The 25,295-nt window shown below is 46.0% G+C and overlaps 1 protein-coding gene across 1 annotated transcript in view; it reads right to left on the minus strand.

Moving 5' to 3' along the window:
• Positions 1 to 25,295, minus strand: part of KREMEN1 (kringle containing transmembrane protein 1) — a 269,727-nt gene that overhangs the window by 92,182 nt on the left and 152,250 nt on the right. The window contains exon 3 of the mRNA XM_069754435.1: positions 8,184 to 8,275. Coding sequence (XP_069610536.1) covers positions 8,184 to 8,275 — 92 coding nt within the window. The remainder of the gene's footprint in view (positions 1 to 8,183; positions 8,276 to 25,295) is intronic.

The following is a 25,295-nucleotide window of genomic DNA, read 5'->3' on the forward strand; positions in this document are numbered from 1 at the left end:
ATTATATTTATCAACATTAGGCATTTAGGACAACATTGGATCATTCAGAGATCTACAATGAACTTCTGGAGTGAGTTTGCTTCACTGAAAATAAAGGGGCCGAATAATATTGCACGCCCCACTTTATGGTTTTTGAATTTCCAAAAAAAATGTTCATTAACCAATACATTTAATTCAACTTCACAATTGTGATCCACTTGTTGTTGATTTTTCACCAAAAATTTAGATTTGGTATCTTTATGTTTGAAGAATGATATGTGGGAAAAGCTTGAAAAGTTCCAGGGAGCCAAATACTTTCACAAGGCACTGTAAGTTTCCCTAAGCTGATGGTGCTCTCCACAAGGATAATCTTTGCTACCTCTAAAACCGGTAATTTCTCAATCACTCTAAGGAGTATCACAAAAAAATGTGCCACAAATGGGATAGTGCATTAAAGTTTAATGGCATCTAAAGGGTCAGTAGACCCAAAGGAGTTGGACTCTGGATCATAACTCTGCTAGAATCCAGCTAGAAGTTCTTCTTCACCTATGCAATTGGTTCATCCGGTCCAAGGTAAAGTGGCATATTGACTCGAAACCAGCACTGGGCGAAAAGTCTTCATTTACCCATTTCCATCAACTATGCTCCTACGCTAATTCACCATATGGTGTAAACTTTAGAATATATTTTATATAACCTGGTTCCAATTACTAGTAATACCAGTATTCATTGATACACCCGATCTTCCGGTTGATTTTAGATACAAAAGTTTTGTAATATATAAGCCTGTAAGGTTTGTCAGATGTATTGTAATTACTGTAATGATGACTGGTAATGATTTAATCTGGCACATACCACCCTCTTTCACATTAGTTTATATCTGCAGCTTCTGTTCTTGCTCTACCTTGCCTGTCATGAAAGATTAATTCATTACTCAAGGACCACCCTAATTGGATATAGTGTGTAAAAATACCAGAAGTTCTTTTGTTATTTGTACAACATAAAAAACTTAATAAAAAAATACTAAAAGTGATTTTAGTTTAATACTGTGAGAGAGGATCAAGGTTGATCCAAAATATATATGTTGTGGGATGCTTTTATGGATTTGATTTTTAGCCTAATAGTGTGTTCACACTCATGTTTTTGAGTTTTCCGAGCAGAAACTATCCAAAAAGCATGAGGAGCTCAGAAGCTGCACATTTTGAATGGAAAATTGAAGAGATTCGGCTCTGAATAACTCTTCAAAAAATTCAGTGTGAACATACCCTAAGAAGCAAACTGAAAAGTTTTCTGCAGTATTAATAATCTGATATTCTGAGGAACACTCAGTAGTCTTTTGGAGATATAGATAGGTATTCTGAACTGGGAACAAAACTGATAGGATAAGTATGGCTCTGTTAATTTTGCCATTTTTTATTTGAAAAGCAAAAACTATACGTAGCTCGTAAAAAAGGTGCAAATAGTTTGTTGGGAAAATGTATTTATTTTTTGCAACTTATGAATTACTAGACGGTGGCCCGATTCTAACGCATCGGGTATTCTAGAATATGCATGTCCCCGTAGTATATTGCCCAGCCACGTAGTATATTGCCCAGCCACGTAGTATATTGCACAGTCCACGTAGTATATTGCCCAGCCACGTAGTATATTGCCCAGCCACGTAGTATATTGTCCAGCCACGTAGTATATTGCCCAGCCATGTAGTATATTGCCCAGTCACGTAGTATATTGCCCAGCCATGTAGTATATCGCCCAGCCACGTAGTATATTGCCCAGCCACGTAGTATATTGCCCAGCCGCGTAGTATATCGCCCAGTCACGTAGTATATTGCCCAACCGCGTAGTATATTGCCCAACCGCGTAGTATATTGCCCAGTCACGTAGTATATTGCCCAACCGCGTAGTATATTGCCCAACCGCGTAGTATATTGCCCAGTCGCATAGTATATTGCCCAGTCACGTAGTATATTGCACAGCCCACGTAGTATATTACCCAGCCACGTAGTAGATTGCCCAGTCACGTAGTATATTGCCCAGTCGCGTAGTATATTGCCCAGTCACGTAGTATATTGCCCAACCGCGTAGTATATTGCCCAACCGCGTAGTATATTGCCCAGTCGCATAGTATATTGCCCAGTCACGTAGTATATTGCACAGCCCACGTAGTATATTACCCAGCCACGTAGTATATTGCCCAGCCACGTAGTATATTGCCCAGCCACGTAGTATATTGCCCAGCCACGTAGTATATTGCCCAGTCACGTAGTATATTGCCCAGTCACGTAGTATATTGCCCAGTCACGTAGTATATTGCCCAGTCACGTAGTATATTGCCCAGTCACGTAGTATATTGCCCAGTCACGTAGTATATTGCCCAGTCACGTAGTATATTGCCCAGCCACGTAGTATATTGCCCAGTCACGTAGTATATTGCCCAGTCACGTAGTATATTGCCCAGTCACGTAGTATATTGCCCAGTCACGTAGTATATTGCCCAGTCGCGTAGTATATTGCCCAGCCGCGTAGTATATTGCCCAGTTGCGTAGTATATTGCCCAGCCGCGTAGTATATTGCCCAGTCACGTAGTATATTGCCCAGTCACATAGTATATTGTCCAGCCACCTAGTACATTGCCTAGTCACGTAGTATATTGCCCAGCCACGTAGTATATTGGCCAGCCACGTCGTATATTGCCCAGTTACGTAGTATATTGGCCAGTCACGTAGTATATTGCCCAGTCACGTAGTATATTACCCAGCCATGTAGTATATTGGCCAGTCACGTAGTATATTGCATAGCGACGTAGTATATTGCCCAGCCACATAGTATATTGCCCAGCCATGTAGTATATTGCCCAGTCATAGAAGCTGGCACCACTCGATCGGCTCAGCTATATAGCAGCGACCATCAGATCGCTGCTATGTAGCTGAAATGCAGGTGTGCTATGAGCGCCGACCACAGTGTGGCGCTCACAGCAGGCCGGCATCAGTAACCATAGAGGTCTCAAGGACCTCTATGGTTACTGTCCTGACACATCGCCGACCACCCGATCATGTGTACAAAACAGCTGACATGTCGTGACTTTGATGTGGGCTCACCGCCAGAGCTCACATCAAAGGGGGAGACACAACATGTGCAATACTAGTACGGCGCATGTCGTGTAATATTCTGATTACAGAGGCTTCAGCCGTTCACTGAATAGTCTGTAATAGATTCTTCAGAGTGCATTGCCATTGAACTTGGACGCAATGGTCCTTTCTACACAGGATGATGAGCTCATGTTTTTTGTGCAGAACGTAAAATCATTTCAGCTTAAAGGGAACCTGTCACCTGAATTTGGCGGGACCAGTTTTGGGTCATATGGGCGGAGTTTTCGGGTGTTTAATTCACCCTTTCCTTACCTGCTGGCTGCATGCTGGCCGAAATATTGGATTGAAGTTCATTCTCTGTCCTCCATAGTACACGCCTGTGCAAGGTAAGATTACTTTGCGCAGGCGTGTACTATGGAGGACAGAGAATGAACTTCAATCCAATATTGCAGCCAGCATGCAGCCAGCAGGAAAGGAAAGGGTGAATCAAACACCAGAAAACTCCACCCATATGACCCAAAACCAGTCCCGCCAAATTCAGGTGACAGGTTCCCTTTAAGATCAAGCAGTTTTCTTGTCCATCAGCCTGTTTAGACAGCAAGATTATGGCGAAACAAGCTTTCCCAGGAGTGCTCAATCACAATAATGTTGTACATAAATATGTGATTCTTCAGAATTAGTTTTAGTCTTTGCCTGATGAAGAGACCCGCGTAGTCTGGAAAGCTTGCAATTTGTTACCATCTTTTCAGTTAGCCATTAAAGGGTATCAACCACCGAGGACTCTCAATTCTAAATATTTTTCTATCTACTGGCTAACATGGTACCAAGATATACTGTATATCTTTCCTGTATCAATCACAATAAAACAGCAGTGTAAAGGAGGTTTAACGTTTTCAAAGAAATTTTAACCCCTTCGCGCCACGCGCCGTACTAGTACTGCGCTGTCGGCACTGCATTTGTGCCAGCAGCAGTACTAGTACGGCGCACCGATCACCGCGGTCTTGCGCTGAGCGCCGCGGTGATCGGGTGCGGGTGTCAGCTGTATATGACAGCTGACACCCCGCAGCAATGCCCACGATCGGCGCTATCGCCGATCGCGGGCATTTAACCCCTCTGATGCCGCTGTCAGTAGGGACAGCGGCATAGAGGGGGATCGCGCAAGGACGGGGGCTCCCTGCGCTCTCCCACCGGAGCAACGCAATGAGATCGCGTTGCTCCGGTGACCCGGAAGGAGTCCCCGGATCCAAGATGGCCGCCGGACTCCTTCCGGGTCATGAAATGACCTGGCTAGCCGGCGCCTGCTGAGAGCAGGCGCTGGAAAGCCAGCTAAACTGCCTGTCAGATCGTTGATCTGACAGTGTGCTATGCACAGTGTCAGATCAACGATCTGATCTAATACAGAGATGTCCCACCCTGGGACAATGTTAGAAAGTAAAAAAAAAAAAAATAGAATGTGTAAAAAAAAAAAAAAAAAAAAAATCCCCAAATAAAAAAAAAAAAACATTTCCCAATAAATCCATTTATGTATGTAAATTAAAAAAAAACAATAAATGTACACATATTTGGTATCGCCGCGTCCGTAACGACCCGCCCTATAAAACTATCCCACTAGTTAACCCCTTCAGTGAACACCGCAAAATAAATAAATAAAAAACAAGGCAAAAAACATTGCTTTATTATCATACAGGCGAATAAAAAGTGGAATAACACGCGATCAAAACAACGGATATAAATAACCATGGTACCGCTGAAAACGTCATCTTGTCCTGCAAAAAAAAAGCTGCCATACAGCATCATCAGCAGAAAAATAAAAAAGTTATAGCTCTCAGAATAATGCGATGCAAAAACAATTATTTTTTTATATAAAATAGTTTTTATTGTGTAAAAGCGCCAAAACATAAAAAAATTACATAAATGAGGTATCGCTGTAATTGTACTGACCTGAAGAATAAGACTGCTTTATCCATTTTACCACACGTGGAACGGTATAAACGCCCCCACTAAAAGAAATTCAGGAATTGCTGGTTTTTGTTCATTATGCCTCCCAAAAATCGGAATAAAAAGCGATCAAAAAATGTCATCTGCCCGAAAATGTTACCAATAAAAACGTCAACTCGTCGCGCAAAAAACAAGATCTCACATGACTCTGTGGGCCAAAATATGGATAAATTATAGCTCTCAAAATGTGGTGATGCAAAAACTATTTTTTGCAATAAAAAGCGTCTTTTAGTGTGTGACAGCTGCCAATCATAAAAATCCGCCAAAAAAACGCTATAAAAGTAAATCAAACCCCCCTTTATCACCCCCTTACTTACGGAAAAATAATAAAATGTAAAAAAATGTATTTATTTCCATTTTCCCATTAGGGCTAGGGTTAGGGCTAGGGTTAGGGCTAGGGTTAGGGCTAGGGTTAGGGCTAGGGGTGTGTTTGGATTAGGGTTTCAGTTATAATTGGGGGTTTCCACTGTTTAGGCACATCAGGGGCTCTCCAAACGTGACATGGCGTCCGATCTCAATTCCAGCCAATTCTGCTTTGAAAAAGTAAAACAGTGCTCCTTCCCTTCCGAGTTCTCCTGTGTGCCCAAACAGTGGTTCCCCCCAACATATGGGGTATCAGCGTTCTCAGGACAAGTTGGACAACAACTTTTGGGGTCCAATTTGTCCTGTTACCCTTGGGAAAATAAAAACATAGGGGATAAAATATCATTTTCGTGGAAAAAAAATATTTTTTATTTTCACGGCTCTGCGTTATAAACTGTAGTGAAACACTTGTTGGTTCAAAGCTCTCACAACACATCTAGATAAGTTCCTTGGGGGGTCTAGTTTCCAATATGGGGTCACTTGTGGGGGGTTTCTACTGTTTAGGTACATCAGGGGCTCTGCAAATGCAACATGACGCCTGCAGACCAATCCATCTAATTCTGCATTTCAAATGGCGCTCCTTCCATTCCGAGCTCTGCCGTGCACCCAAACAGTGGTTCCCCCCAACATATGGGGTATCAGCGTTCTCAGGACAAGTTGGACAACAACTTTTGGGGTCTAATTTGTCCTGTTACCCTTGGGAAAATAAAAACGTGGGGGCTAAAATATCATTTTCCTGGAAAAAAAATATTTTTTATTTTCACGGCTCTGCGTTATAAACTGTAGTGAAACACTTGTTGGTTCAAAGCTCTCACAACACATCTAGATAAGTTCCTTGGGGGGTCTAGTTTCCAATATGGGGTAACTTGTGGGGGGTTTCTACTGTTTAGGTACATCAGGGGCTCTGCAAATGCAACATGACACCTGCAGTCCATTCCATCTAAGTCTGCATTTCAAACGGTGCTCCTTCCCTTCCGAGCTCTGCCATGCACTCAAACGGTGGTTCCCCCCCACATGTGGGGTATCAGCGTACTCAGGACAAATTGGACAATAACATTTGTGGTCCAATTTCTCCTGTTACCCTTGGGAAAAAAATTGCGGGCTAAAACATCATTTTGTGGAAAGAAAAAATGATTTTTTAATTTTCACAATGCTACATTCTAAACTTTAGTGAAACAATTGGGGGTTAAAAGTGCTCACCACACATCTAGATAAGTTCCTTAAGGGGTCTTCTTTCCAAAATGGGGTCACTTGTGGGGGGTTTCCACTGTTAAGGCACGTCAGGGGCTCTCCAAATGCGACATGGCGTCCGATCTCAATTCCAGCCAATTTTGCATTGAAAAGTCAAATGGCACTCCTTCCCTTCCGAGCTCTGCCATGCGCTCAAACAGTGGTTTATCCCCATATATGAAATATCGGCATACTCAGGACAAATTGCACAACAACTTTTGGGGTCCAATTTATCCTGTTACCCTTGGGAAAATAAAAAATTTGGGGCAAAAAGATCATTTTTTGTGAAAATTAATATAAAATTTTTTTTACGGCTCTACATTATAAACTTCTATGAAGCACTTGGAGGTTCAAAGTGCTCACCACACATCTAGATTAGTTCCTTAGGGGGTCTACTTTCCAAAATGGTGTCACTTGTGGGGGTTTCCACTGTTTAGGCACATCAGGGGCTCTCCAATCGTGACATGGGCTCCGATCTCAATTCCAGCAAATCTTGCATTGAAAAGTCAAATGGCGCTCCTTCCCTTCTGAGCTCTGCCATGTGCCCAAACAGTGGTTTACCCCCACACATGGGGTATCGGCATACTCAGGACAAATTGTACAATGACTTTTGTGGTCCAATTTCTCCTGTTACCCTTGGTAAAATGAAACAAATTGGACCTGAAGTAAAAATTTTGTGAAAAAAAAGTTAAATGTTCAATTTTTTTAAACATTCAAAAAATTCCTGTGAAGCACCTGAAGGGTAAATAAACTTTTTGAATGTGGTTTTGAGTACCTTGAGGGGTGCAGTTTTTAGAATGGTGTCACATTTGGGCATTTTCTGTCATATAGACCCCTCAAAGTCACTTCAAGTGTGAGGTGGTCCGTAAAAAAATGGTTTTGCAAATTTTGTTGCAAAAATGAGAAATCGCTGGTCAACTTTTAACCCTTATAACGTCCTAACAAAAAAAAATTACGTTTCCAAAATTGTGCTGATGTAAATTGTTATGTGATATAACTCTCTAATTTAAGGGCATAAAAACTAAGAGTTTGAAAATTGCTAAATTTTCATAATTTCCGACAAATTTTTGTTTTTTTCACAAATAAATACAAGTCATATCAAAGAAGTTTTACCACTATTATGAAGTACAATATGTCACGAGAAAACAATGTCAGAATCACCATGATCCATTTAAGCGTTTCAGAGTTATGACCTCATAAATTGACAGTGGTCAGAATTGTAAAAATTGGCCCTGTCACGTAGGTGAAAACAGGCTTTGGGGTGAAGGGGTTAATAGTATACTACATCTGCTCTGACATAATCTTTTTGCTATAAACTTTCTGTTGACTTTTCAAACGCTGCAAAAAAAGAAAGAGAAAAAAAGGCCCACAATGATGTAACAATACTAAATAATATATTATTAATGTTATAAGCAAGATAGGTGTTTAGGATAACACTTGTGCTGCACACAAAATAAATAACCCAGCAGAATTCCCAAATCTCATACAAAAATAGGATTAAGAAGAAGATCCCTCCAATCTTACTTCTACAGGTTGGAATGTCACAATACTTCCAGTACACGCCATCCTCATGTTCTGCTATGTAACACCAGGGACTGACGTCACCATCTGGGTTTCTGGCAAAAATAGAAAGCACAATGAGCAAAATCAGCATGGTTGAAGTTAGACAGTAAGCATACAACACATCACTCTAAGCTAGAGAATAATTATATATATATATACACAGAAAGAGAAAGATAGAGATATATTTATATAGATAGACATACATTGTAAATATGTGTGTACATTAGTAATCTAATATATAAAGCTGAATGTGTGTGTGTGTGTGTGTATGTGTGTATGTATGTACAGTATGTACGTATGTCCGGGATTGGCATCTGCACAGTCGCAGCTACAGCCACAAAATTTTGCACAGTCACACGTCTAGACCCCGAGAGCGTCATAGGCTATGTTGTGAGGCGAAATTTTAACCCCGCGCGTTCCAATTCACCAAACAATTTTGCCCCTATCTATATAATGGGGAAAAAAGTGAAAGGAAAAGTGTTGGAGGCGTCGCAGCTACAGCCACAAAATTTTGCACAGTCACACGTCTGGACCCTGAGAGCGTCATAGGCTATGTTGTGAGGTGAAATTTTAACCCCGTGCTTTCCAATTCACCAAACAATTTTGCCCCTATCTACATAATGGGAAAAAATGAAAGGAAAAGTGTAGGAGGCAAATTGACAGCTGCCAGATGTGAACAAGGGGGACTTAAAGAATGAGGGCGATGGCGCCAAAGAGTATATACCGTACAGTTGCTAAGGTGGGGCCCCGACATGGGATACTCACCACACACGGGGATATGAACACACCCACAAAAGGCGCCACACGCTACCACGTGCTTGAACACATATTACCCTCAGCACACATTTCACCACACATACACCAACCTCGCCACATAAAAGTCGAAACACAAAAGTCGCCGCTCAAAACTCACCACGCGCAGAACTCGCCACATGCAAAAACTAGGCTCTTGCAAAACTCGCCACAAGTGCAAAACTCACCTCATGGAAAACTCGCCACACGCAAAACTTGCACACGCGGAAAAATTGCCACATGCACAAAAGTTGCAACATATGCAAAAGTTGCCTCACACAAAACTTGCACATACTCAAAAGGCACCACACATAAAACTCGCCACGCGCAAAACTCGCCATGCGCAAAACTTGCTGCACACAACTTGCTACACTAACCTGTCACATGCAACTCGACACACAAAAAGTTGCTACACGCATATTGCCACACAAAACTCATCTCACAAAAGTCGCTACATGCATGTCGCCACATGCAACTCAACACACACAACTTGACAAACGAAACTTGCCCTAAAACACACACAAGTCTGGTATTATCCTTCAAAAATAAAAATCTGATTAATAAGCAGACAAACTACAACAAATGTACCATATAGGAAATACGGCAGCTGTCAGTCACATGACCTGTCTATTATGTGTATGTGTGAGCTAATATATAGTGCCTGGGCTTCCTGTTGGCTGGGGATTTATCAGGCTGCCAATTTAGCTTACAAATACTGAGGTAAAAATACTGAGCAAATAACGTGTGAATGAGGTCTAATATAGGAGGAGATGACACACAGGTATATACTATATACAGGGGAGATGACACACAGATATATACTATATACAGGAGAGATGACACACAGGTATATACTATATAGAGGAGGAGATGACATACAGGTACATATATATACAGGAGGAGATGACATACAGGTATACACTATATACAGGAGATGACACACAGGTATATACTATATACAGGAGCAGATGACCTACAGGTATATACTATATACAGGAGGAGATGACATACAGGTATATGCTATATATAGAAGATGACATGCAAGTATATACTATATACAGGAGGAGATGACACACAGATATATACTATATACAGGGGAGATGACACACAGGTATATACTATATACAGGAGGAGATGACATACAGGTATATACTATATATAGAAGGAGATGACATTCAGGTATATACTATATATAGGGGAGATGACACACAGCAGGTATATACTATATACAGGGGAGATGACATACAGGTATATACTATATACAGGAGATGACATACAGATGTATACTATATATAAGGGAGATGATAAACATGTATATACTGAGGTGATGAGGTGAAAATGAGAGGTGTGAGGTGAAAATGAAAAGGTGTGATTGCAAAATGAGAGGAGTGAGGAAAAATAGTGGAGTGATCAGAAAATGACCGATGTGAGGTTGAAATGACAAGTGTTAGGGGGGAATGAGAGGAGTGAGGGAGAAAATGAGAGGTGTGAGGGAGAAAATGAGAGATGTGAGGGGGAAAATGAAAGATGTGATTGGGAAAATGAGAGGCGTGATGGGAAAAGTGAGGTGCTATAACTAACCACAGATATTTACTATGCCCAGGCAACGCCGGGCTCTTCAGCTAGTTTACTATAAAAATTCACATTTCATATACATTTATGAATTTGGAGGATTCTTAGGTGCTGTATGTACAAGTGCCTGTTGTAATTACATTTTAATTGGATCAACCACTTGAATATGCTTCTTTGTTTAACCCCTTCACCCCCAGACCTTTTTTCGGTTTTACGTTTTCGTTTTCGCTCCCCTCCTTCCCAGAGCCATAACTTTTATTTTTCCTTCAATATGGCCATGTGAGGGCTTATTTTTGCAGGATGAGTTTTACTTTTGAACGACAGCATTGGTTTAACCATGTTGTCTACTAGAAAATGGGAAAAAATTCCAAATGCGGTGAAATTGCAAAAAAAAGTGCAATCCCACACTTTTGGTTTGGCTTTTTTGCTAGGTTCACTAAATGCTAAAACTGACCTGCCATTATGAATCACCAGGTCATAGTCACATACGAGTTCATAGACACCAAATATGTCTAGGTTATTTTTTATCTAAGTGATGAAAAAAGTTCCAATCTTTGCTAAAAAAAAAAAATTGCGCCATTTTCCGATACCCATAGTGTCTCCATTTTTTGTTATCTGGGGTCGGGTGAGGGCTTATTTTTTGCGTGCCGAGCTGACGTTATTAATGATTCCATTTTGCTGCAGATACGTTCTTTTGATCGCCCGTTATTACATTTTAATGCAATGTCATGGCGACCAAAAACATAATTTTGGCATTTTGACTTTTTTTCTCACTACGCCATTTAGCAATCAGGTTAATCCTTTTTTTTATTGATAGATGGGGTGATTCTGAACACGGCGATACCAAATATGTGTAGGTTTGATTTTTTTATTGTTTTATTTTGAATGGGGCAAAAGGGGGGTGATTTGAACTTTTATATATTTTTTATATTTTTAAAAACATGTTTCTTTAACTTTTGGCATGCTTCAATAGCCTCCATAGGCGACTAAAAGCTGCCATAGCCCGATTAGCTCAGCTACATAGAGGCGATGATAAGTTCTCGCCCCACTTTTCAGTTTATGAATTTCCCCAAAAAATGTAAAATAACAATAAATTTTGTTCAACTTCACAATTGTGTTCCACTTGTTGATTCTTCACCAAAAATTTACATTTGGTATCTTTATGTTTGAAGCATGATATGTGGAAAAAGGTTGAAAAGTTCCAGGGGGCTCAATACTTTTGCAAGGCACTGTATGTGCCTGACATGCATTTTGCCATAGCTTCCTCAAAGGGGCGAATGTGAGGGAGTACGATCCATATGTAGCTTGGGAATTATTACATATGCTGTCTTCCTTTCCTGTGAGTCCTCTGTGCCTCAACATGATCCATATGAAGTGATTTGTCGCTAAGCTACTGTTGTGGCTAGTGTTGAGCATTCCGATACCGCAAGTATCGGGTATCGGCCGATATTTGCGGTATCGGAATTCTGATACCGAATTCCGATACTTCCCGCGTATCGGATACCGGAATCGGAAGTTCCCAGAATTCAAACTGAACGCAGCAGCCAATGAGGAATGATTGGAAGTGTGGGCACATCCTGTTTAGCATGGTGGGCATGTAAGTACTGGCAAGGCTGTGATTGGCTGCTGAAATGATGTCACTCTGCACTATAAAAAACGCTGCCGCCATTTTGCGCTCACTCTGCTGTGATTTCAGTTAGGGACAGGATGCTGTGTTCTAACTGAGGGCCAGTTGAGATAGCTAATTGCTTTATTTTCCTTTCCAAAGGCTAATTTAGCAAAACGCTGTGTGTTCTTCACTGTTCACCTTGCTCTTGCCTTGCAGCGCTGTTTTAACAGCGTTCTGCAAGGTCTCTGTGTGTGTGTGTGTGTGCAGCTCACTCTGTAGTCTGTGTGCAGCCATATACCCAGTTGTATTCAGCTCAGGGGGGGTTCACACTGCCTCACACAGTTGTCCTTTTTTGCTCATAGTGCAGCCTGCTGCACATTTTTTCTCAAATTTCCTATTAGTGTTTTTCCACCCGTCTCCAGCTAAATTTTGGAAAAACACTACATAGGATAACCTAGAGGGGGGTTTTTGGGCCTTGCAGCGCCGTTTACGGCTGTCTGCACGGTCTCCGTGTGAGCCCAGCTCGCCCTGTAGTCTGTGTGTAGCCATAGCCGGTTGGATTCAGCTCAGGGTTCATTACTGCCTCATACCTTGAGAAAAATTTTCCTTTTTTTCAAATAGTGCAGCCTGTTTAAAATTTAAAAAAAAAAATTCCTATTAGTGTTTTTCCACCCGTCTCCAGCTAAATTGTGGAAAAACACTACATAGGATAACCTAGAGGGTTTTTTTGGGGCCTTGCAGCGCCGTTTACGGCTGTCTGCATGGTCTCTGTGTGAGCGCAGCTCGCCCTGTAGTCTGTGTGCAGCCATAGCCGGTTGGATTCAGCTCAGGGTACGTTACTGCCTCATACCTTGAAAAAAAATTTACTTTTTTTCAAATAGTGCAGCCTGTTTAAACTTTAAAAAAAAAATTTCCTATTAGTGTTTTTCCACCCGTCTCCAGCTAAATTGTGGAAAAACACTACATAGGCTAACCTAGAGGTTTTTTTTTGGGCCTTGCAGCGCCGTTTACGGCTGTCTGCACGGTCTCTGTGTGAGCGCAGCTCGCCCTGTAGTCTGTGTGCAGCCATAGCCGGTTGGATTCAGCTCAGGGTGCGTTACTGCCTCATACCTTGAAAAAAAATTTCATTTTTTTCAAATAGTGCAGCCAGTTTAAAATTTAAAAAAAAAATTTCCTATTAGTGTTTTTCCACCCGTCTCCAGCTAAATTGTGGAAAAACACTACATAGGATAACCTAGAGGGTGTTTATTGGGCCTTGCAGCGCCGTTTACGGCTGTCTGCACGGTCTCTGTGTGAGCGCAGCTCGCCCTGTAGTCTGTGTGCAGCCATAGCCGGTTGGATTCAGCTCAGGGTGCGTTACTGCCTCATACCTTGAAAAAAAATTTCCTTTTTTTCAAATAGTGCAGCCTGTTTAAAATTTAAAAAAAAAATTCCCTATTAGTGTCTTTCCACCCGTCTCCAGCTAAATAGTGGAAAAACACTAAATAGGATAACCTAGAGGAGGTTTTTTGGGCCTTGCAGCGCCGTTTACGGCTGTCTGCACGGTCTCCGTGTGATTTAAACTAGCTCTTTAGCCCGATCTGCAAAAAAAAAAAATGTAAAGTTCACCAAACACAACTTAACACTTGTGTAGGCCACATTTGAAAAATAATAAAGTTTAGTCCACACTTTACAACATTAGTGTTTCTTACACCTGTTAGGAGGAGCATTTCAGGAATAAGCACACTAAGGCCTTAGTACTTTTCTGCTTATCTTTGTCTGTCAACCAAGATGAAGAGGGCAGGGAGTAAGGCACGTGGGTGTGGGCGCGGAGCAGGGAGAGGAGCAGGGAGAGGACGTGGTGATTCTGTGCCTGCTGCGGGCGCCGGTGACTCGTCGTCACTCAGTTTCAGCAGGGAACAGTCCTTCATACGCAGCTTTGTCGGAGAGCGCCGTGCACCGCTGCTGCGTGAAGACCAAATTGAAGCCGTTGTCGGGTGGATGGCAGCTAACGCCTCGGCATCGACTTCAGTTAGTGCCACATCCTCTCAGGCACAGACCACTGGAGAGCAGCCATCTGTCTCTTCACCACCTGCCAAATTGGCCAGGCAGTCAGAGAGCCCAGGACAGGAGCCGTCTCTACTTCTGTTCTCTGAATCTCTTGGCTTGGAAACAGGGGGCCAGCCAAGCAGCATTGGAGAAATGGAAGAAGAGGCAGTGTGCAGTGATGCCCAACAGCTTTGTCTCTCTGACTCTGAAGAGGCGGGTGGGCCAGTGCCTGCGGTGACCACAGCGCAGTACGCATCTGATGATGAAACTCAGGTGCCGCTTTCTGGTGCGTACTGTGCTGCCGAGACTACCCAGGAGGAGCAGTTGGTGGCAGAGGGTAGTGGAGATGATGAGGTCCTTGACCCATCGTGGCGTGAGGAACAGGAAGGTGGTGGGAGCAGCTCTGAGGAAGAGATTCCCCTTACGGGCCAAAGAGGGAGAGGGAGGGGGAAGACTGCGGAGCCTGTAGCCTCCACTTTGGCACCCGTTAGGAGCCTGTCTCTTTCCAAAGCCAAAAAGGGCGCTCCCAAGACTTGCAGTGCCTGGTCCTTTTTTGACACAGTTGCAGATGACATTTGTTTTGTCAAATGCAAGCTGTGTCATCAGAAAGTAAAAAGAGGGAAAAATGTCAGCAACCTCAATACCACAAATATGTGGAAACATGTGCGGACCAGGCACGTGGTGGAGTTACAGAAACAGACTGAAGATGTAGGCCAACCAACAGCGGCAGCTACCACCTCTTCAGCTCGTGTTGCCTCTTCCTCCAGCTCACGCACAGCTGGCTTGGCTTCCTCCCAGGATCGCCATGGAAGAACCTCTGGCACTGTTGTCCAGAGACCTTGTGTAATTCCACCCACAGCACCACCTTCCCAGTCATCCTCACACTCCCAGTCTACTCTACAGCCATCGGTAGTACAGGCATGGGAGAAAAGGCAGGCATTCTCGGCCAACCACCCCCGAGCACAGGCTCTGAATGCAGGCATTGCCAAACTGTTGTCCCTGGAAATGCTCTTGTTCAGGCTGGTGGAGACTGACAGCTTCCGTGACTTGATGGCATCCGTGACTTGATGCCATCCGTGACTTGATGGCTTTGGCAGTCCCACAGTACAAGGTGCCCAGCCGCATTAACTTCAGCAGGCAAGCTGTCCCTGCCCTGCACAGGCATGTTGAGGGAAACATAAAACATGCGCTACTGAACGCCGTCAGTAGCAAGGTCCACCTCACCACCGATGCGTGGACCAGTCAGCATGGACAGGGGTGATACGTTTCCCTCACTGCCCATTGGGTTAATGTTGTTGAGCCAGGTACAGATCGTGCGAGTGGCGCAGGACGTGTCCTGCCCACTCCAAGGATTGCAGGAATCCAGTCTGTACGCATTGACTCCTCCTCTTACACAAGTTCCTCAGAATCAACTCTGCAGGAGCCGTCACAGTCCACCTCCACATGGACCCGTGAACGTTTACCTATGACCGACATGAGCACAGCCGTGGCCAAACGTCAGCAGGCCGTCTTGAAACTTGTTTCATTGGGGAATCGAAGCCACACAGCGCAGGAGCTCTGGAATGCCATCAAGCAGGAGAGCGATGTGTGGTTACTGCCAGCGAATCTCCAGCCAGGCATGGTAGTGTGTGACAATGGCCGAAATCTGGTGGCAGCTTTGGCCCTTGGCAACCTCACTCACATCCCATGTCTGGCACATGTGCTCAATTTGGTTGTGCAGAGTTTTCTGAGGGACTATCCAGATCTTGATGCCCTGCTGCACAAGGTCCGCCTAGAGTGTGCTCACTTGCGGCATTCCAGCTTGGCCAGATCCCGCATTGCTGCTCTGCAGCGCCGATTCCGCCTTCCGGAACACCGCATCATATGTGACCTACCTACCCGCTGGAATTCCACGTTACATATGTTGGAGCGGTTGTGTGAGCAGCAGCAAGCAGTTATGGAGTACCAGCTGCATCAGGCGCAAAGAAGTCGCAGTCAGCGCCGATCAGACTTCACAACCACAGAGTGGGCCACTATGAAGGACGTCTGCCAGGTTTTGCGTCCTTTTGATTATTCCACGCGGATGGCAAGTGCAGATGATGCACTAGTCAGCATGACTGTCCCCCTTATCTGCCTGCTTCAGCAAACTTTGCAAGGGTTAAGGGATGATGTTGTGGAAGAGGTGGAGGATGAGGAGTCACCTTTTCCATCAGCTTCTGGAGAGTCAGCGCCACGTGGTTCCTCACAAAGGGGTACGCAGGGGCCAATTTGTGAGGAGGATGAGGAGGAGTCAATGGAGGAGGAAGAGCTCCGTCCAGAGGAGGGAGCGACACAATTGTCCAGTGGTCAGTGTGTACAGCGAGGGTGGGGTGATGACGAGCGGGCAGAGATCATGTCTCAAGCAGGGGACAGCGTTTCTGGGCCAGTTGGCACTCTGCAGCACATGGTGGATTTCATGCTGCAGTGCCTGAGAAACGACCGCTGCATCGACCACATTCTCAACATGCCTGATTATTGGGTGTTCACCCTCCTCGATCCTCGCTACCGGGACAACGTCCAAAACCTCATCCCAGCGTTGACCCGGGAGCGTAAATTGCGGGAGTACCACGACACACTGGTGAATTACATCATCTTCTCCTGTCCAACTGAGAGGAGTGCTGCTAGTGCTTTACAAAGCAGTTCAGTGCGTCGAGGCAGTGGGGGAGGCTCTGCCCAAAGAGGGAGCAGAAGCAGTGCCTCTGCCCAAGGCAAGCCCAGTATGGCACAACTCTGGCACACTTTTGTGTGCCCGCCCCAAATGTCTACACCATCACCGGCGGCTCCAGTCAGCAGGAGGCAACGGTTCCGTCAGATGGTGACAGACTACATGGCTTGCCCTCTTACTGTACTCCCAAACGGCTCTTCCCCGTTCAAGTTTTGGGTCTCTAAGCTGGATACATGGCCAGAGCTAAGCCAGTATGCATTGGAGGTGCTGGCTTGCCCTGCGGCTAGTGTCTTATCGGAACGTGTCTTTAGTGCCGCAGGTGGTGTACTAACAGACCATCGCATGCGACTGTCCTCCGATAACGTTGACCGGCTTACTTTCCTGAAAATGAACCAGGCCTGGATCTCGCAGGAATTTGCCACTCCTCTGCCTGATTAAGTAATTGGGTGTCATCCAGGTCTCCTGCTGTGTTCATCTTTCTACCACCTGAACTGCTATTCCTGGGGTCCAACACCGCCAGTTGCGGCTCAGAAGTGCAGGCTGCACAGTAAAAACATACGACCCAGTGTTATTGGATTTCAGTAACGTCAGCTGATCCCCAGCTGTGTAGCCGGCAATGTGTCCTGCGACCGCCACGCTGGCACAACAACCTAAATGTAAAGGGAACCTGTCCCCCGCCCGTCGTTTGTTACTGAAAGAGCCATCTTGTGCAGCAGTAATGCTGCACAAGGAAAAGGTAGCTCTTTTGGTTTAGCTCCTTGTACACGCAGAACTTAACACTTATAAAATGTGTTCACTGATACCGTTATACCGTCCCGGAGCTGGGACTTTCCTTCGTAATGTGACGCAGCACAGCCGTCATTCCCACCCCCTTGGTGCCATGCGCTGCCTCCTCAGCGTTGTTTTAAGCTGTCACGGAGCCTGCGCTGTTCTGTTATCTCTTGGGCATGCCCTATTTGCGCTGCCTGTCTTCTGACATAATTTGGTGTCAGGCTGGCTGCGCCTGTGCGGCCGCGCTGCCCGAGATCCCGCCTCGCAGTGTCTTCTGATTGAGTCACACTGCGGGCCTGGGATCCATGGGCATGCACAGTGCATATCTTCCCCTCGGGCTCTCGCTCATTTCCCTCCGCCTTCTTTAGACTGTGCGCCGTCAGCTGATCCCTAATAGCATGCCACGGCCGTGACACCGCACAGTCTGAAGAAGAGGGAAGGAGGGGAGTGAGAGTCGAGTATATGCACTGTGCATGCCCATGGATCCAAGGCCCGCAGTGGGATTACGTTAGACGAGACTGCGAGGTGGGATCTGGAGCAGCGTGGACGCACAGGCACTGACAGCCTGACACCAAATTATGTCAGAAGACAGGCAGCGCTAATTGGGCATGGCCAAGGGCTTACAGAACAGCGCAGGCTCCGTGACAGCTTAAAACAACGCTGAGGAGGCAGCGCACGGCACCAAGGGGATAGGATTGACAGCTGTGCTGTGTCCCATTACGAAGCTGCCAAAAAGGAAACAGAGAAGCACATTGCTAAGGAGAGTAAAACTAATCCCAAACTGTTCTTCAACTATATCAATAGTAAAAGAATAAAAACTGAAAATGTAGGCCCCTTAAAAAATAGTGAGGAAAGAATGGTTGTAGATGACGAGGAAAAAGCTAACATATTAAACACCTTCTTCTCCACGGTATTCACGGTGGAAAATGAAATGCTAGGTGAAATCCCAAGAAACAATGAAAACCCTATATTAAGGGTCACCAATCTAACCCAAGAAGAGGTGCGAAACCGGCTAAATAAGATTAAAATAGATAAATCTCCGGGTCCGGATGGCATACACCCACGAGTACTAAGAGAACTAAGTAATGTAATAGATAAACCATTATTTCTTATTTTTAGTGACTCTATAGCGACAGGGTCTGTTCCGCAGGACTGGCGCATAGCAAATGTGGTGCCAATATTCAAAAAGGGCTCTAAAAGTGAACCTGGAAATTATAGGCCAGTAAGTCTAACCTCTATTGTTGGTAAAATATTTGAAGGGTTTCTGAGGGATGTTATTCTGGATTATCTCAATGAGAATAACTGTTTAACTCCATATCAGCATGGGTTTATGAGAAATCGCTCCTGTCAAACCAATCTAATCAGTTTTTATGAAGAGGTAAGCTATAGACTGGACCACGGTGAGTCATTGGACGTGGTATATCTCGATTTTTCCAAAGCGTTTGATACCGTGCCGCACAAGAGGTTGGTACACAAAATGAGAATGCTTGGTCTGGGGGAAAATGTGTGTAAATGGGTTAGTAACTGGCTTAGTGATAGAAAGCAGAGGGTGGTTATAAATGGTATAGTCTCTAACTGGGTCGCTGTGACCAGTGGGGTACCGCAGGGGTCAGTATTGGGACCTGTTCTCTTCAACATATTCATTAATGATCTGGTAGAAGGTTTACACAGTAAAATATCGATATTTGCAGATGATACAAAACTATGTAAAGCAGTTAATACAAGAGAAGATAGTATTCTGCTACAGATGGATCTGGATAAGTTGGAAACTTGGGCTGAAAGGTGGCAGATGAGGTTTAACAATGATAAATGTAAGGTTATACACATGGGAAGAGGGAATCAATATCACCATTACACACTGAACGGGAAACCACTGGGTAAATCTGACAGGGAGAAGGACTTGGGGATCCTAGTTAATGATAAACTTACCTGGAGCAGCCAGTGCCAGGCAGCAGCTGCCAAGGCAAACAGGATCATGGGGTGCATTAAAAGAGGTCTGGATACACATGATGAGAGCATTATACTGCCTCTGTACAAATCCCTAGTTAGACCGCACATGGAGTACTGTGTCCAGTTTTGGGCACCGGTGCTCAGGAAGGATATAATGGAACTAGAGAGAGTACAAAGGAGGGCAACAAAATTAATAAAGGGGATGGGAGAACTACAATACCCAGATAGATTAGCGAAATTAGGATTATTTAGTCTAGAAAAAAGACGACTGAGGGGCGATCTAATAACCATGTATAAGTATATAAGGGGACAATACAAATATCTCGCTGAGGATCTGTTTATACCAAGGAAGGTGACGGGCACAAGGGGGCATTCTTTGCGTCTGGAGGAGAGAAGGTTTTTCCACCAACATAGAAGAGGATTCTTTACTGTTAGGGCAGTGAGAATCTGGAATTGCTTGCCTGAGGAGGTGGTGATGGCGAACTCAGTCGAGGGGTTCAAGAGAGGCCTGGATGTCTTCCTGGAGCAGAACAATATTGTATCATACAATTATTAGGTTCTGTAGAAGGACGTAGATCTGGGTATTTATTATGATGGAATATAGGCTGAACTGGATGGACAAATGTCTTTTTTCGGCCTTACTAACTATGTTACTATGTTACTATGTTACTATGAAGGAAATTCGCACCTCTGGGACAGTTGAACGGTATAAGGGGACACATTTTTAGTGTTTACTTCAGTGTTTGCAAGGAGCATAATTAAAAGAGCAACCTTTTCCTTTTGCATCCTTAGTGCTGCACAAGATGGCTCTTTCAGCTACAAACGTCTTGGGGGGGTTAAAGGTTCCCTTTCAACTTGCTCCAATCAGGCTTCGGCCTACACTCTGTTCCTCTGCTCCTCCTGCTGACCCTGGGCTCTAACACCGCCAGTTGGTGCCTGGAAGTTCTGTGTGCACAGTTAACAGTCGCTCCTCTGTTATTGGGGTTCAGTAACGTCAGCTGATCCCCAGCTGTGTGTGCGGCAATACCTCCAATCTGCTCCTCCTGCTGTCCCTGGGCTCTAACACCGCCAGTTGGTGCCTGGAAGTGCTGTGTGCACAGTTAACAGTCGCTCCTCTGTTATTGGGGTTCAGTAACGTCAGCTGATCCCCAGCTGTGTGTGCGGCAATACCTCCAATCTGCTCCTCCTGCTGTCCCTGGGCTCTAACACCGCCAGTTGGTGCCTGGAAGTGCTGTGTGCACAGTTAACAGTCGCTCCTCTGTTATTGGGGTTCAGTAACGTCAGCTGATCCCCAGCTGTGTGTGCGGCAATACCTCCAATCTGCTCCTCCTGCTGTCCCTGGGCTCTAACACCGCCAGTTGGTGCCTGGAAGTGCTGTCTGCACAGTCAACAGTCGCTCTTCTGTTATTGGGGTTCAGTAACGTCAGCTGATCCCCAGCTGTGTATCTGGCAACGTGTCATGCGACCGCCACGCTGGCACAACTAAAATGTAAGGAGACCTGACCCCCCCCCCAGGCGTTTGTTACTGAAAGAGCCACCATGTGCAGCACTAATACTGCACAAGGGAAAGGTCGCTCTTGAAATTATGCTCCTTGCAAACGCTGAACTACACACTCATGTAATGTGTCCCCTCACACCGTCCAACCGTCCCGGAGGTGGGACTTACCTTTGTAATGTGACGCAGCACAGCCGTCATTGCTACCCCCTTGCCACCGTGCGCTGGCTCCTTAGCGTTGTTTGATTCCGTCATGGACCCTGCGCTGTTATGTTATCCCTTGGCCATGCACAGTTTGTGCTGCCCGTCCTCTGACATCATTTGTTGTCGTCCTGGCTGCGCCTGGGCGTCCACGCTGCCCGAAATCCCACCTCGCAGTGTCGTCTAATGTGATCCCACAGTGGGCCTGGTATCCATGGCCATGCGCAGTGCATATACTAGCCTCTCACTCCCCTTCTTCACGCTTCTTCAGACTAGGCGGCGTCAGCTGATCCCTAATAGCATGCCACGGCCTTAACGCCGCACAGTCTGAAGAAGCAGGAAGGAGGTGAGTGAGAGGCGATGATATGCACTGCGCATGCCCATGGATCCCTGGCCCGCAGTGGGACTACATTAGATGACACTGCAAGGTTGGACCTCGGGCAGCTTGGACGCACAGGCACTGCCAGCCTGACACCTACATGATGTCAGAAGACGGGCACCGCTAACTGTGCATGGCCAGGGGATAACATTACAGCGCGGGCTCCGTGACAGAACCAAACAACGTTGAGGAGGTGGCGCACGGCACCAAGTGGGTTGGAATGACGGCTTTGCTGTGTCACATTACAAAGGAAAGTCCCACTTCCGGGACGGTTTGACAGTGTGAGGGGACACATTATATGAGTGTGTACTTCAGCGTTTGCAAGGAGCATAATTTTCGGAGCCACCATTTTCCATGTGCAGTATTATTGCTGTACAAGATGGCTCTTTCAGCAACAAATGCCTGGGGGGGGGTTAAAGGTTCCCTTTCAACTTGCTCCACTGCAGGCTTCGGCCTACACTCTGCTCCTCTTTGATTCCCTGGGTTTCAACACTGTCAGTTGCCACCTGGAAGTGTTGTCTGCACAGAAAAAACACTAGGTGATGTGTCAGTGGGGTTCAGCACCCCCAGCTGTTCCCCTGCTGTGTAGTCGGCAACGTGTCCAGCACAAGCCACGCTGGCACAACAGAACAAAAGCTGCCACCAGTGCAGGCTTCGGCCTACACTCTGCTCCTCTCCTCCTCCTGCTGACCCTGGGCTTAAACACCGCTAGTTTTTGCCCGGAAGTGCTAGCTGCACAGAGAAAAACACCAGCCAATGTGTTAGTGGGGTTCAGCAACGCCAGCTGTTCCCCTGCTGTGTAGCCGGCAACGTGACCTGCAAACGCCACGCAGGCACATGAACTGAAATTAAAGGGAACCTGGCCCCACCCCCCCAGGTGTTTCTATGTATAACAGCCACCTAGTACAGCAGTACTGCTGCATTTGTACAAGGTGGCTGATTTTTTATCCTTGCCCACGTAGAATTAAACACGTAAAATATGTGTCTCATTACAGACCATTACAATGTCCCTGAGGTGTGACTTTCCATTTTAATTACACGCACCCCCCCCCTTGGTAGCGCTTCCCGTCTTCTGACATCATTGGTTGGCTGCCTGTGCCTGTGCGTCCGCCCTGCCCGACACAACCCCCCTCGTTTCATATATTTTGGCTGCGAGGGTGTGATTGATGGGCATGTGCAGTGCATATGTTCGCCTGTCTTAACTCATCTCCTTCCGCCTTCTTCAGACTGTGCGGCCTCCTGGCCGTGGTAGGCGATAAGGGAACAGCTGAGGCCGCCCAGTCTGAAGCAGGTGTAAGGACATGTGTGAGCGGCAAACATATTTACTGCACAAGGCCACGAATCCCAGCCACGCAGTGTGATTTTTTGAAAACACACTGCGGGCCTGGGATTCATATCCATTGCTAACCGCAACGGCCAACATGAAATGAGGTGAGAAGACAGGCAGCGCTCACAGCGCATGGCCAAGTGATCACAATAGCGCAGACTCCTGTACAGCTAATAACAACGCTCAAGAATCTGCGCCCAGCACCTAGGTGTAAATTTTGACACCTGTGCTGCGTCTCCTTAAAAAGACAAGTCACGCCTCCACTACTGTTTGACAGTATAATGGGCTAAATAGTGTACGTGTTTTATTCAGCGTGTGCAAGGAGAAAAATTAAGAGAGCAACCTTTTACTTGTGCAGCATTAATGCTGCACGAGGTGTGGCTCTTGTACCTTGCAACACCTGAGGGAGGTTAAAGGTTACCTTTGAAATTGGTTCAACTAGGCTTCGGCCTACACTTTGCTCCTCTCCTCCTCCTGCTGACCCTGGGCTCTAACACCGCTAGTTTTTGCCCTGAAGTGCTAGCTGCACAGAGAAAAACACCAGCCAATGTGTTAGTGGGGTTCAGCACCGCCAGCTGTTCCCCTGCTGTGTAGCCGGCATCGTGTCCAGCACAAGCCACGCTGGCACAACCGACCAAAAGCTGCCACCAGTGCAGGCTTCGGCCTACACTCTGCTCCTCTCCTCCTCCTGCTGCCCCTGGGCTCAAACACCGCTAGTTTTTGCCCGGAAATGCGAGCTGCACAGAGAAAAACACCAGCCAATGTGTTAATGGGGTTCAGCACCGCCAGCTGTTCCCCTGCTGTGTAGCCGGCAACGTGACCTGCAAACGCCACGCAGGCACATGAACTGAAATTGAAGGGAGCTTGCCCCCCACCCCCAGGTGTTTCTATGTATAATAGCCACCTTGTACAGCAGTACTGCTGCATTTGTACAAGGTGGCAGACTTTTTCTCCTTGCCCACGTGGAACTCAACACGTACAAAATGTGTCTCATTGAGACCATTCAACTGTCCCTGAGGTGTGACTTTCCTTTCTAATGATACGCAGCACCACCCTTGGTAGCGCTGCCCGTCTTCTGACATCATTGGTTGGCTGCCTGTGCCTGTGCGTCCGCCCTGCCCAACACAACGCCCCTCGTTGTCTCATATATTTTGGCTGCGAGGGTGTTATTGATGGGCATGTGCAGTGCATATGTTCGCCTGTCTTAACTCATCTCCTTCCGCCTTCTTCAGACTGTGCGGCCTCATGGCCGCGGCATGCGATAAGGGATCAGATGAGGCCGCCCAGTCTGAAGCAGGTGTAAGGACATGTGTGAGCGGCAAACATATTAACTGCACAAGGGCACGAATCCCAGCCACGCAGTGTGATTTTTTCCAAACACACTGTGGGTCTGGGATTCATGTCCACCGCTAACCGCATCGGCCAACATGAAATGAGGTCAGAAGACAGGAAGCGCTCACAGCGCATGGCCAAGGGATAACAAGAGTGCAGACTCCTGTACAGCAAATAACAACGCTCAGGAAGCTGCGCCCATGCACCAAGGTGTTATTTTCGACACCTGGGCTGCTTTTCTTTAAAAAGACAAGTCACGCCTCCACTACTGTTTTACAGTAGAATGGGCTAAATAGTGTACGTGTTTTATTCAGCGTGTGCAAGGAGAAAAATTAAGAGAGCAACCTTTTACTTGTGCAGCATTAATGCTGCACGAGGTGTGGCTCTTGTACCTTGCAACACCTGAGGGAGGTTAAAGGTTACCTTTGAAATTGGTTCAACTAGGCTTCGGCCTACACTCTGCTCCTCTCCTCCTCCTGCTGACCCTGGGCTATAACACCGCCAGTTGTAGCCTGGAAGTGCTAGGTGCACAGAGAAAAACACCCGCCAATGTGTTAGTGGGGTTCAGCACCGCCAGCTGTTCCCCTGCTGTGTAGCCGGCATCGTGTCCAGCACAAGCCACGCTGGCACAACTGATCAAAAGCTGCCACCAGTGCAGGCTTCGGCCTACACTCTGCTCCTCTCCTCCTCCTGCTGCCCCTGGGCTCAAACACCGCTAGTTTTTGCCCGGAAATGCGAGCTGCACAGAGAAAAACACCAGCCAATGTGTTAGTGGGGTTCAGCAACGCCAGCTGTTCCCCTGCTGTGTAGCCGGCAACGTGACCTGCAAACGCCACGCAGGCACATGAACTGAAATTAAAGGGACCCTGCCACCCACCCCAAGGTGTTTCTATGTATAACAGCCACCTTGTACAGCAGTACTGCTGCATTTGTA

The sequence above is a fragment of the Ranitomeya imitator genome, chromosome 1, assembly GCF_032444005.1.
Source record: "Ranitomeya imitator isolate aRanImi1 chromosome 1, aRanImi1.pri, whole genome shotgun sequence".
NCBI classification, from domain to species: Eukaryota; Metazoa; Chordata; class Amphibia; order Anura; family Dendrobatidae; genus Ranitomeya; species Ranitomeya imitator.